Raw genomic sequence first — 13,766 nt, forward strand, 5'->3', positions numbered from 1 at the left:
AAAATATTGGATTTATAGTAAAAGTGACAAGGTTTTTTCAAAGTTTTAAGACTTGCAATTGACCAAATAAATTATTGAAGCTTATTGCCAACATTTAGATCATTCTCTTTATAAAGAATTGCCTTGAGGTCGACCGATTAAATAAAGGACATTTGTGTCGGCCATATATGTTACAGATTTTCTGCCGTTTTATTAGCCGTCTTTTTTTAAGCTAGTGTGACTGGTATGATAGGAAACTAGAGATCTTGAGGAATCCGGAGGTAAGGTCATGCTATCTTACTGGAAAATGGGATAGATTTTGCTCGAAAGTTAAGCTATTTGAAGCTAGCCTAAATATGATTCCTAAAATGCTGTTTAGGTAAGAGATTAAAACCCAGGGCAGGCTGGTGAATCCTGTCACCTGGAGCAGCTAGAGGTTCAGTATCCTGGTGACGGTTGAAGCCCAGGGCAGTTAATGAGTACAGGAAAAAGCTCTGTTACCAAGACAACGGGCTGTGAGAGGCTTGTTTACAGTGAGAGCCGCTGCTACAGAGACATGCTTTCAGTAGACAGAATTGGCAGGAGTTAATTGCGTGCTGAGAGATGAGACGGTAAGTCAGAGTGACTTTATCCACGACCGTTTTCACTGGAAGGCCGTTTGTTTACTTTACATTGTGCTGCTTTCAGACCTGATGGAGAGCCAAGGAAACAGAACCAGCTTTCCTTTGATTAGTAGGAAGAGGGTTGTTGAAGCTGGACTATGGTGATGTAATCTATAGAAATCCCTGGACCCTGTCTATCCCTCTGCCCTCAGATTAATCACTAATTATAGATATGACACTCATCACTGTGACCTTTATGAGAAGGTTGGTTGGCCCTCTCTGATGGAGGCACAACAAAGACTGGTATTTGTACATTTTTAAGGCCCTTACTGGTAAGGTACCTCTGTATACTCCATCATTATTGGAATGGAATTGTGGAATTTATGGAACCCATTCCAGTGACTGGCTGTTCCCCCGAGTTCACTCTAAACTAGTAAATCTGCATTTCGTTATGATCAGTCCTCAAAGCTTGAGATTATTCCCTCTGTTGCAGAGTTTAAAACCTTGATCTCCAACCTTTGTCAATCGAGTTGTACGTGTTTTAATTGATTTGTTATCTTTGCTTTTTGCCTCATCTCGTTGTCTTGTTATAATTTTATAGGCTGTGTGATTTTACATGCTTTTATACTTATTTCTGTATGTACACTCGACGTGACTGTACACGAGGGAAACCTCAGTTGCCTTTCGAGTTTGAATAAAGGTTAGAAATGAAGTTCAGACTCAGTGGGAGAGCCGGCTTGCATAGCGTTCCACGGGGTCGGACGTGTGTTACAACAACCTACCTGCATTTTCTGGTGGTGGTCGTGAGGCCTCCCCTGTTCCCCTGGCGCCTCTGGGTTGGGGAAAGGACGACTGCCAGGGAAAACCCTGACCAGAGAGATAAGAGGATGCAACTGGTCAACGTCACTCAATACAACCACACACATCAAACAAGACCTCAAGACCCTAACCACACAATCGATCATGAAGGTTCTCCAGGCCAGGTGGGACTGTGGCTACATGTACTGATTACACCTGCCACAGTGGAGACTAGGAGAGGGGGCTTTTTGTTTGCTCACTGGGCCAGAGTCACTCCAGCAGCGGCCTCGGAGGGGCCCTTACCGGGGTGACAGGCTGGAAGTCTCGTCCGGGGGGCGGCACTGCAGTGGTGGCGGCGGCGGCTGCTGCTGCTGCGGGGCCTCCTGCGTTGGGCATCCGCGGAGGAGGGAAGTGTGCGGGCCAGCCCTCCAGGCCCTGCGGACCCACCTGCACAAAGGGACCACAGTAGGGAGGGCTCAGCAGGGCGTTCACTGAGCCTGACGTGGGGTCTGAGGTACGTCTGTCCTGCCGCTGTCCCTACGGGGATCACAACTTGACCCCGGTCAGAGCTCAGCCGCCACGCTCCCGAGAGCGCAGCCGCCCCCCGGTCCTGTTGAACCTGCGACCTACCGTCTCCACCGCCTCCCAACTAAAGGAATGTAAATATTCCCACTCGCTGATAGCGCTCACAAACAACCTGACTGGAGTGAGGCTTTAGTCCTGGAGTATGGATCTGTCCCATAAGCACTGGTTAACACTGTCAACATGTGAAGTGACTGCTTTCAGTCACAAGAGGGCACTAATGGTCTAACTTTCAATCGACACCATGTCCCTACAATGATTGTATATGTAATGAAAAGTCACATGGCCACATTTCAATATAGCAGCTGAAGCCATACTATAATCATTGTATATATGTGATGGTAGTACAGTGCTGCTAGGTTATACAGGCTGTATATATGTGATGGTAGTACAGTGCTGCTAGGTCATAAAGGCTGTATATATGTGATGGTAGTACTGTGTTGCTAGGACATAAAAGCTGTATGTGATGGTAGTACTGTGTTGCTAGGACATAAAAGCTGTAGGTAACACTTTATAATAACACTCAGTTATAAGACCTTTATAAGGTATTTGTAGATAATGAACTAATCATGAACAAATAATTTATATACATTCGTAAATTATTATTAAATCATTTATAACTATATTTATATAACATTTACAAATTAGTTCTACATTATTTATAACTCATTATCAACATTGTTTGTACTTGATTTGTTCATCATTAAATAATGTTGTTTAATGTGTAGTAACACAGTAGATGTTTTGAAAAAACTACTATACCCTACCTCCATTTATTTGTTCATGTTCAACAAATGATTTGTTAAGACATTCATAAAACATCTATAAATCATTTGCAGATGCTATTGTGTGCCCTATTCTGAAGTGAAGCCTATTCATCATTAACCCATTCTCTGCCGGAGCTTATATCCATCGCTGTACCCTCTCTGCCAGCGCTATTTGTCTATGGAGATGTTCACCTTCTTTGCAGGGCTATAACTTTTTAAATTGTATTGCTAAATTTACATTACTATGGCCCATTCAACTATCAATTATCTATCGTTCAGGATGTAGGAACGCTTTACTTTTTCATTCACACAAACGTGAGATATAGACATAAATGCATATATTAGATTATCAAATGCCGTTTGACACCGATGAACGCTATATAAAAAATGTCAACTGTACATGGTCCTAGACGTTATGACTTATCATCTGTGGGTGAACGGAGGGGAGGGGGGGGGGGGTCGTTTATAATTCCGTGGCCGACGTTAAATCATTTATGTAGTATGGGTGATATATTGATCAGAGCAGTTTGTATGGATAATAATAAACAAACAGGCTGAAAGTAACGTCAGCCTCCTCTTACCGTTGGGCGATCACACTGGCGCAAACAGATCCCAGTTATGTGATGTTGATCGAGGTGATCCAGTTCCGGTTTGTATAAAACTAATATACGTCCAAATCATGTTGTTTATTGAGTTATGGCAACGGATCGATATCCACGGTGTCTGGATTGATTCCCCGGAGCGATAACGAGTGGCCGGACGGAATAGGGGACGGACCAAGCACTTCCAACCACTTCCGGTTTGGCAACTCGTCGATCGGCCACGAGGTGGCGGTATTGAAGTGTGGCAGAGTTGAGCGGAGTCCTACAGCACCAGCCAAGACTCCGTGGGTGAAATGTGAATACCATGACAAAAATATGAAATATTGATCTCAAAGACACCTTACGGCGTCATTGGCAGATTACGCATGGCGGAGAATGACGTGTTAACACGTCATCGCGGAGAATGGGTTAACAAATGTCTAATACAGTTAATTATTTGTTAACTTTTTCATCACCCGTTACAAATGTTGTAGACCGCTTTCGGATACACCCTTCTTTGTGACATCAAACAGTGAGGATTAGCACTATAGATAAATGCAATTTTATTGACATATAAAATACATGTGCATGACATATAATGTAACGTGAGGGGCACTAGGACCCAGGAGTTCCCTGGCCAGGGATTAACAGAGTATGTAGACCAGCGTTTCCGTTAGCCGGTAATTACCGGTATTTGACCGGCAAAATCTGTTGAAGTCCGACATATTTAATCTCTCCGGTCTTAATGTCCGGTGAAAATAATTCCCTGAGTCTAAGCACAATTTGATTATTTGAATTGTATTAAAATAGGCTAAAATTAAATAGCCTATGCGATGAACGAAACAATCATTACATTTGTTTCATCGTTGCTTCTAATAATGACAACGACGTTGTCAGCGAGAGCTTAGTGCTGGGTGTGCGAACTTTTGTGAAGCTGCAGAGCCGGAGCAGCAGCAGCACAATGCAGTACTCCAGCAGTACTCCAATTCAGCCATTTTCAATTCAATGTTGGGTGGGGGGCGCTGCTGTGCGGTCCCCAGAAAAGAGCCAATAACAGCTGAATCTGCTGCTCTGCATCGACATACTCTCGCAAATAAGTCATTGGGAGGTGGAGAGAGTCGTCACGCAAACCCAGGATAATGTTGCCGTCTCTCTCTGCCAAATTTCTCAGTTCTTCGCTTGATATAATTAATTATACAAATGTCCAATATAACGGAATTCGTTAGCTCATAAAAATGTGATTATAACAGACTGTTGTTTATTAATGTCGGGCGACTGCCCACAGACACCTATTTGATTTAAAGTCGGCAGCAGCACGAGTCTCGGGACTTATTTTATTTGGAATATAATGACTTTATACGCAAAAGTAGCCTAGTTTTAAGTAAAAATATTATAAATCTACATGCCTTGATGATGTCATTCTTTTGTTTTGTTGTCATTATTTTGCCTATCAATTGTTTTTAAGCTCAATAAACTCTGACCGGAATTTCTCTCATTTGACCGGTAGATTGAAATCTACCGGACACTGAGGCCGGCAACAATTTTTTCTAACGGAAACCCTGATGTAGACGGATGTATCACACGAGTGAGACTTGACTTTGACGTGTGTTGCTGTCAGCAGAGCCAGGTTATTCGTGCTGCGCCTGCCCCACGCTTTTAAGGTATGAGCAGGCTAAACACCTTTTTTGTTGGTAAATCTATTCCATCAAAAGCGTGGGGCAGGCGCAGCACGAATAACTTGGCTCTGGTAATGTATCGTGCTTCCATTCAACAGACAGCAACACACGACGAAGTCAAGTCTCACTCGCGTGATACATCCGTCTACATACTTGTTAATCCCTGGCCAGGGTACTCCTGGGTCCATTTCCCCCCCATGTTACACTATATGTCATGCACATGTATTTTATATGTTAATAAAATTGCATTTATCTATAGTCCTAATTCTGTCACTGTTTGATGTCACAAAGGGTGTATCCAAAAGCGGTCTACAACATTTGTAACAGGCAGTGTTGTGCTAGTTACTGAAAAATAGTAACTCAGTTACTTTACTAGTTACTTCATTTCAAAAGTAACTCAGTTACTTTCCTAGTTACTTACACCCAAAAGTAATGCGTTCCTGTGAAAAGTAACTATTTAGTTACTTTAAAAAAATATATTGCTCCCATTAATGCCCTTCCAGATTCTTACAGTCAACATCCGTTGATCAAGTTTCCACTAATCTCTCTCTCTCTTAGTATGTTTCTTGCTCTCTGTCTCTCATTCTCCCCCTTTCTTCCTCACTCCCCACCCCTTCCTTCCTCCCTCCCTCCCTCTCACACACGGCATTGCAACTTTAGATTGAATCTGGGCTTGAAGTGTAGAGCATTTTTTCTCTATCGCTCTCTCTCTACAATATCTTACTCGTGGTCTCTCGTTCTCTCCCACGCTTTCTCCCTCCCTCCCTCCCTCTCTCTCTCTCAATATCTCCCTCTCTTTCTGAATACACACACACAACACAAATACATACACACACGTGGTTGCCTGTATGAGGTCTGGTTTGATGAAGAATATTGAGAGATGGCTCTGAGCCCCCTTCCTGGTAACATAATCAATGAGAATGAGAGAGAGAGAGAGAGAGAGAGAGAGAGAGCTTAGGTTCTAGGTTGAAAATAAGTGCACGCTAGGTTGAATGAATGGCCTTGATGTCGCCGTTGGAGCGTTTCATTATAAGCGGCTTGCAAGTTGCAACGTTGGTTAAGATATGAAAATACTTGCCAGTAGTGTAAGGATGCATTAGCCATTAGCTAGCTTACTTACAGAGACTTGTGGTGGAGGTTGTAGCTGTGTTCAACTTCTGAACGAGCCCGCCAGCTTGATTTCAGCCAGGCAGAAAACGGGTCCAGAAACGAACGTTTTAATCCACACAACAATATGTAAACAAAGGTTTTAACCATCCACAACAGAATACTGCAGTCCAAATGTATTTCCGATGCCTGATTCTTCTCTCAGACCGACGCAATGTCTTGAAACTATTATGTTTATTGGCGACGCGAGTGTAGTAGCAGTGTGTAAACAAACACGCCCACAACGTGTCTCCCCACTCTCCGCACACAGGAGTCAGGACTGCTCGCTATCGCTTGCTACCGATCTACATACAAATAACGCAGTAACGAACCATTTAGTAACGGTAACGGAGGTACTGAATTTTAAAAGTAATGCGTTAGAGTACTAGTTACTGCCAAAATTAACGGCGTTACTGTAACGCGTTAGTCCCAACACTGGTAACAGGTGATGAAAAAGTAAACAAATAATTAACAATTAGACATTTGTTAATGATGAATAGGCTTCACTTCAGATTAGGGCACACAATAGCATCTGCAAATGATTTATAGATGTTTTATGAATGTCTTAACAAATCATTTGTTGAACATGAACAAATAAATGGAGGTACAGTATAGTCGTTTTTTCATATCCATTTTTCAAAGCATCTACAAATGTGTTACTACACATTAAACATTATTTAATGATGAACAAATCAAGTACAAACAATGTTGATAATGAGTTATAAATAATGTAGAACTATTTGTAAATGTTATACAAATAGTTATAAATGATTTAATAATAATTTACGAATGTATATAAATGATTTGTTCATGATTAGTTCATTATCTACAAATACCTTATAAAGGTCTTATAACTGAGTGTTATTATAAAGTGTTACCAAGCTGGGTATATGTGATGGTAGTACTGTGTTGCTAGGTTACCTGTTTGTGATGCTGCATTTGCAGTCTCTCCAGCTTGCATCTCTCTGTTCTTTCTCTCTGACACTCGTTCTGTGCCTGGTGGAGCTGAGGCACAAAACCGGAACAGAAACGCATGTAAGACGGCAATCCAGCCAAGACAGTGTAGTGATGCAGACTAGATGAACTGGTGGGTATCTACATATCGGAGGTTAAGAGTTCAACCCATCATGCTCAACACACGGCAGAATAGATAAACACACAGCATACCTGATTGGTCAGATTAGTCATCTGACCCTGCAGTCTTTCCACTTGTCGCCTCAAGTCCTCTTTTTCCTCATTCATTCTCTCCCTGTCACTCCTCTCTTTCCTGAAGTCCTCTGCAAAGATTTTCACCTGAAATACAAAAAGGTAAAAGGCGGTCAAGTAAGTGGATGTGTTACGCTCACGGTGTGTTTGTGTCTGTAAGGTTGGGAATAGCCGCCAAGCCACCAGACAAATAGCCTTAAATTGTGACTGTGGCTGTTTGTAAATGTTATCTTGGTTACAAGCCTCTGCTCTGTCCTTTCTATGCCAATACTGGGGCAGCCCCCATAACTCCACTTGCCAATTGTTTTTTTTTCTTTTATGTAGGAGGGCCTCCTGCGTGATTACATGTGAAATGTTTTTATTCATTTATTTATACATTTTAAATCAACTAATCGAATAGTCGATCAAATCCTATGACTATTAGTCAACTAGAAATGTTTTTTGGAGAGAACAGCCTGAACTAATACCCACTCTGGTCTGTAAACATCCGTGTGTTTGTTCATCACCTGTTCCTTCAGCACTGCTATCTGAGTGAGAAGCTCTTGCTTCCTCAGGTTGCTGGCCGCGTCGCCATGGTTACCCGGACCAGGTGGCTGCTGGGATGCGGAGGAGGTGGTAGGGGAGTGTAGATTCAGTGCCTCTTCCAAAGCCTAACGAGAGAAACGACAGTATTACTCACACGTAAGAAACAACAGTATTACTCATACACTTACAACAAAAACAACAATTACTCACACATAACAGTATTATTCAACTCACACAACAGTATTACTCACATGTAACAACAGTACAACTCACACATAAGACATAACAATATTACTCACACATAACAGTATTATTCACACATAAACAACAGTATTACTCACAAATAATAAACAGTATTACTCACACATAAGACAACAGTATTACTCACACATAAGACAACAGTATTACTCACACATAAGACAACAGTATTACTCACACATAAGACAACAGTATTACTCACACATAAGCCAACAGTATTACTCACAAATAATAAACAGTATTACTCACACATAAGACAACAGTATTACTCACACATAAGACAACAGTATTACTCACACATAAGAAACAGTATTACTCACACATAAGAAACAACAGTAATACTCATGATCACAAACCTCCCTACATCAGTGTGTAACGGAACATAGGCCAAATGCGTCCACATTTTTATAGGATTCTATCACATTTTCATAACAATAGCACCCTGCGCCGTTTTCATTGAGGTTTCTTACAAATTAACGATGCTTTATCTTGTCCTTTATATGCCGATTATCATTAGAATCTTAAATTGTACCATATGTCCCCCTTTAGACAACATATGTAACGCTACCAGCGCACTTTTGTTAAGATAATTAGTTGGCCATTCTCGGTCGCTATACCGAGGTCGCAGTAATAGTTTAACGCTGTTCAGATCACGTCGGAGAATATAGACACATCCCAGTGACCTGCGACCTGTGCTAAGGGTCTTGGGAAATGCAGTGTTGTAGTTCTCAACATTTTCAGCCTTTAATTTTAAACCAATGCTGCCATCTACTGACAACAAAAAAGTGTTGTCTAATCGTCACCTTGAGAGCTACTTCCGTATACAGCGCCGCCCCTAACCCATTCTAGAGATTCCCACTTTTTGGGAGTGGGGCGTGGCCGTATTTGGTCCCAGACAATAAGAGTGGCTGCAATTGGTCACCGTGACGTTAACTGTTTATCATTTAAGAACATGATCACAAACCTCCCTACCTCAGTGTGTAACCGTTTATCATTGAAAACATGTTGACAAACCTCCCTACCCCAGTATGTAACTGTTTTTAATTTGATCTCTTTCTTTGTTTTCTTCCCTCTTCACCTGTGTTTTTGTCCTATTTATGCAAACGTATTTACTCCTTTTATATATAAGTGTTTAAGTGTATATAAGTGTGTCCGACTCTTAACCACCAAAACCTGCACAGACTATAACGTATGACATATATCATGCCAGTTAGGGTACAGAGTACCCTTTATTTCCCCCATCATTTTATATTCAGAGTTAATTATATTGTTACTTTACACCATTTATTTTTCTCATATCTTTACAATATTGCCTATATTTATGTCTTTCTTCTATTACCCTGCCCATACCTGTACCTCCCCTCCCCCATGCTGCTATGACACCCAGATTTCCCCAAGGGGATCAATAAAGGAATATCTTATTCTGAACCGTTTGTATTTCTAATCTCGACGGCATTGCAAGTGACGGTAAAACCTCAATGTCCCTTTTGGGGAATAAATAAATAAAATGTTTCAAATCAAATCAAGCACCAAGCACTGACCCTGTTGAGGCGTTGGATCTCCTTCTCCTGGTACTCCCTCTGCTTGCTGAGCGGCAGCAGCTGGTCCTGCAGGTAGCGAACCTTCTGCTTCAGCTCAGTGGTCTCAGTGTTCAGACACTCCTTCTCCCCCTGAAACGCACACACAAACAGTCCAAACAGCCGTTCTACAAACCCTCTGGTGGGCTACACTTCAAGTCATCATCCTGGTCAGAATAACAGGACAGACTACTATAATATATTTGCATTTGTTAGTCATGCTAGCGATCTAAACAATCAATCCATGCCAAAGATAGATATGTAAAAGGCGAAAGACTCACACTCACAGCCATGCGTTTTTAAAACTACTTTTAGTCAGGGGAGTGCCACGGTTTCTCCATAGAGCTCCATTATCCTTTTAGTCAGAAGTACTCTCACCTGTACGTTCTCTACTCTCACCTGTACGTTCTCTACTCTTACCTGTACGTTCTCTACTCTTACCTGTACGTTCTCTACTCTCACCTGTACGTTCTCTACTCTCACCTGTACGTTCTCTACTCTCACCTGTACTCTCACATGTACGTTCTCTACTCTCACCTGTACGTTCTCTATCTTGGACTTGGCCAACAGCAGTTTCTTGTCATAGTCTCGCTGCCTCTGCTCTCGCTCCGCCTCCAGCTCCAGCACGGCCTTCTGGGAGTCGGCCAACCGCTGCCTGAGGTCTGTGATCTGAGGGAGGGCGAGGGGGGTATAAACTGTTTACTGGAGTAACTCCACCCATCACAGCTGTAACGACGATGTATTCGTCAAACATTTTTCAAGTAACAGAATGATAGTTTAGTCAAACAATATGGTCCTGATAGAAGATAACAAAATACTAGTGTAAAGGTAATTAAATCACTTACTAACAATATGAATCTTAAGTTATAATATATTGACAAAATGACTCAGCTTTTCAGACAAATTTCCCAGCTGATGGGCCAATTAAGTGACTTGATATATAGTGAATGCTGAGCTGCAGCAACACCCTCTCTGCCTGCAGTGCAGACACCTTTATGTCTTTGTATAATATACCCAGATGAATGACGCAAACGGATATGTCAAGTGGTATGCTGGTTAAAACCAAGGTTACAGAGTGGCTCCATCTCAACAGTGTGTGGGTGTGTGTGAGAGAGTACATGTGTAGGTGTGAGAGCGATGATGCTGTGAGTGGGAGAGCGATGGTGCTGTGAGTGGGAGAGTGATGGTGCTGTGAGTGGGAGAGTGATGGTGCTGTGAGTGGGAGAGTGATGGTGCTGTGAGTGGGAGAGTGATGGTGCTGTGAGTGGGAGAGTGAGAGTGATGGTGCTGTGAGAGTGAGAGTGATGGTGCTGTGAGAGTGAGAGCGATGGTGCTGTGAGTGGGAGAGCGATGGTGCTGTGAGTGGGAGAGCGATGGTGCTGTGAGTGGGAGAGCGATGGTGCTGTGAGTGGGAGAGTGATGGTGCTGTGAGTGGGAGAGTGATGGTGCTGTGAGTGGGAGAGCGATGGTGCTGTGAGTGGGAGAGCGATGGTGCTGTGAGTGGGAGAGCGATGGTGCTGTGAGTGGGAGAGCGATGGTGCTGTGAGTGGGAGAGTGATGGTGCTGTGAGTGGGAGAGCGATGGTGCTGTGAGTGGGAGAGTGAGAGCGATGGTGCTGTGAGTGGGAGAGTGATGGTGCTGTGAGTGGGAGAGTGAGAGCGATGGTGCTGTGAGTGGGAGAGTGAGAGCGATGGTGCTGTGAGTGGGAGAGTGAGAGCGATGGTGCTGTGAGAGAGAGTGAGAGCGATGGTGCTGTGAGTGGGAGAGTGAGAGCGATGGTGCTGTGAGTGGGAGAGTGATGGTGCTGTGAGTGGGAGAGTGATGGTGCTGTGAGAGTGATGGTGCTGTGAGAGTGATGGTGCTGTGAGAGTGAGAGTGATGGTGCTGTGAGAGTGAGAGCGATGGTGCTGTGAGAGTGAGAGCGATGGTGCTGTGAGAGTGATGGTGCTGTGAGAGTGAGAGTGATGGTGCTGTGAGAGTGAGAGCGATGGTGCTGTGAGAGTGAGAGTGATGGTGCTGTGAGAGTGAGAGTGATGGTGCTGTGAGAGTGAGAGTGATGGTGCTGTGAGAGTGAGAGCGATGGTGCTGTGAGAGTGAGAGCGATGGTGCTGTGAGAGTGAGAGTGATGGTGCTGTGAGAGTGAGAGTGATGGTGCTGTGAGAGTGAGAGTGATGGTGCTGTGAGTGTGTTTGCTGGCCTCTGGCTGCACCACGGCAGGAAGTCACTGGGTGCAGGAGGTAAGGGGAATTCTCACTGTGGTGCAACACGCTTACAGGCTGCACCTCTTCCACTGGACACACAAATAAATATTATAAATATTTTAGAAGCGGGATTGACAATATAAACTGATAGTACAGAGAATTATCTTTTTGATAAGCAGGGTCTCTCCTCTGAACCGCTCTGAACAGGGTCTCTCCTCTAAACGGGGTCTCTCCTCTGAACAGGGTCTCTCCTCTGAACAGGGTCTCTCCTCTAAACGGGGTCTCTCCTCTGAACAGGGTATCTCCTCTGAACAGGGTCTCTCCTCTAAACGGGGCCTCTCCTCTAAACAGGGTCTCTCCTCTAAACAGGGTCTCTCCTCTGAACAGGGTCTCTCCTCTGAACGGGGTCTCTCCTCTGAACGGGGTCTCTCCTCTGAACGGGGTCTCTCCTCTGAATGGGGTCTCTCCTCTGAACGGGGTCTCTCCTCTGAACAGGGTCTCTCCTCTAAACGGGGTCTCTCCTCTGAACGGGGTCTCTCCTCTGAACAGGGTCTCTCCTCTAAACGGGGTCTCTCCTCTGAACAGGGTCTCTCCTCTGAACAGGGTCTCTCCTCTAAACGGGGTCTCTCCTCTGAACAGGGTATCTCCTCTAAACGGGGTCTCTCCTCTGAACAGGGTCTCTCCTCTAAACGGGGCCTCTCCTCTAAACAGGGTCTCTCCTCTGAACGGGGTCTCTCCTCTGAACGGGGTCTCTCCTCTGAACAGGGTCTCTCCTCTGAACGGGGTCTCACCTCTGAACGGGGTCTCTCCTCTAAACAGGGTCTCTCCTCTGAACGGGGTCTCTCCTCTGAACGGGGTCTCTCCTCTAAACAGGGTCTCTCCTCTGAACGGGGTCTCTCCTCTGAACGGGGTCTCTCCTCTAAACAGGGTCTCTCCTCTAAACAGGGTCTCTCCTCTAAACAGGGTCTCTTCTCTGAACAGGGTCTCTCCTCTAAACGGGGTATCTCCTCTAAACGGGGTCTCTCCTCTGAACCACTCTGAACAGTCTCTCCTCTGAACGGGGTCTCTCCTCTGAACTAGGGCTGGGCGATATGGCCAAAAATGATATCGCGATAACGATATCGATAACAATATCATATCACTCGATATTCGATATTATCGATATTGTTATAAGTATTAAAAAAGTTATTTTGAAACAACAGATGTATGTTTATTTTGCAGCGATTCTTTGTCGTTGCCGCCATCTTTAGTGTTACATCCCCTCACACTCCAGTTCTCAGGCTGCAGCTGGTTTGAAAGCGAAAGTAAACCGGCTTCTCTGCTGGCTGTGGCTCCAGGGGAGTTGAACAGTTCTGGCTCTGCTAGTTTCTTTTCTATCTTTTGGCGCTTTTTTGGTGGACAAACCACCGCACATGTGCACCGTGACTCGTGTCTAGCTCTGCTAGCACACATAGCCTACTGTGTACAGACGGTTTCAAACTGTATTTTAAATTAGAAAGCAAACTAAATAAATGAACAAGAGGAAAATAAATCGCAATTTGGTCAGTATTATCATTTGGACAAGCAAAGCCATTACTTTAAGTTGCAGGCAAGAGACAAGTCTGTCTCTGGTTTTAAAACTGCCCTGTTGCAGGTCACAATTTTTTATTTATTTTTCCCGATATCGATTATTAAAATATATCGCAATAATTATCGTTATCGTTATATCGCCCAGCCCTACTCTGAACGGGGTCTCTCCTCTGAACCGCTCTGACTGGGGGTCTCTCCTTTGAACCGCTCTAAGCGGGTCTTCTCGTCTGAATAGGGTCTCTCCTCTGAACCGCTCTGTAAGGGGTCTCTCCTTTGAACCACTTTAAACAGGGTCTCTC

The 13,766-nt window shown here is 44.0% G+C and overlaps 1 protein-coding gene across 10 annotated transcripts in view; it reads right to left on the reverse strand.

The window, feature by feature from the left end:
• Nucleotides 1-13,766, reverse strand: part of tnip1 (TNFAIP3 interacting protein 1) — a 55,685-nt gene that overhangs the window by 2,258 nt on the left and 39,661 nt on the right. For 9 of the 10 annotated variants that reach the window (XM_084331500.1, XM_084331499.1, XM_084331498.1 and 6 more), the window contains 7 exons: nucleotides 10,235-10,366; nucleotides 9,662-9,790; nucleotides 7,844-7,987; nucleotides 7,299-7,424; nucleotides 7,053-7,136; nucleotides 1,683-1,826; nucleotides 1,364-1,448 (listed from right to left, as the gene is read on the reverse strand). In XM_084331500.1, the coding sequence (XP_084187626.1) occupies nucleotides 1,364-1,448; nucleotides 1,683-1,826; nucleotides 7,053-7,136; nucleotides 7,299-7,424; nucleotides 7,844-7,987; nucleotides 9,662-9,790; nucleotides 10,235-10,366 (844 nt within the window). The remainder of the gene's footprint in view (nucleotides 1-1,363; nucleotides 1,449-1,682; nucleotides 1,827-7,052; nucleotides 7,137-7,298; nucleotides 7,425-7,843; nucleotides 7,988-9,661; nucleotides 9,791-10,234; nucleotides 10,367-13,766) is intronic. The other variant, XM_084331501.1, reaches the window with a different exon arrangement.

Source organism: Notolepis coatsorum, assembly GCF_963971535.1.
Source record: "Notolepis coatsorum genome assembly, chromosome: 16".
Lineage (NCBI taxonomy): Eukaryota > Metazoa > Chordata > Actinopteri > Aulopiformes > Paralepididae > Notolepis > Notolepis coatsorum.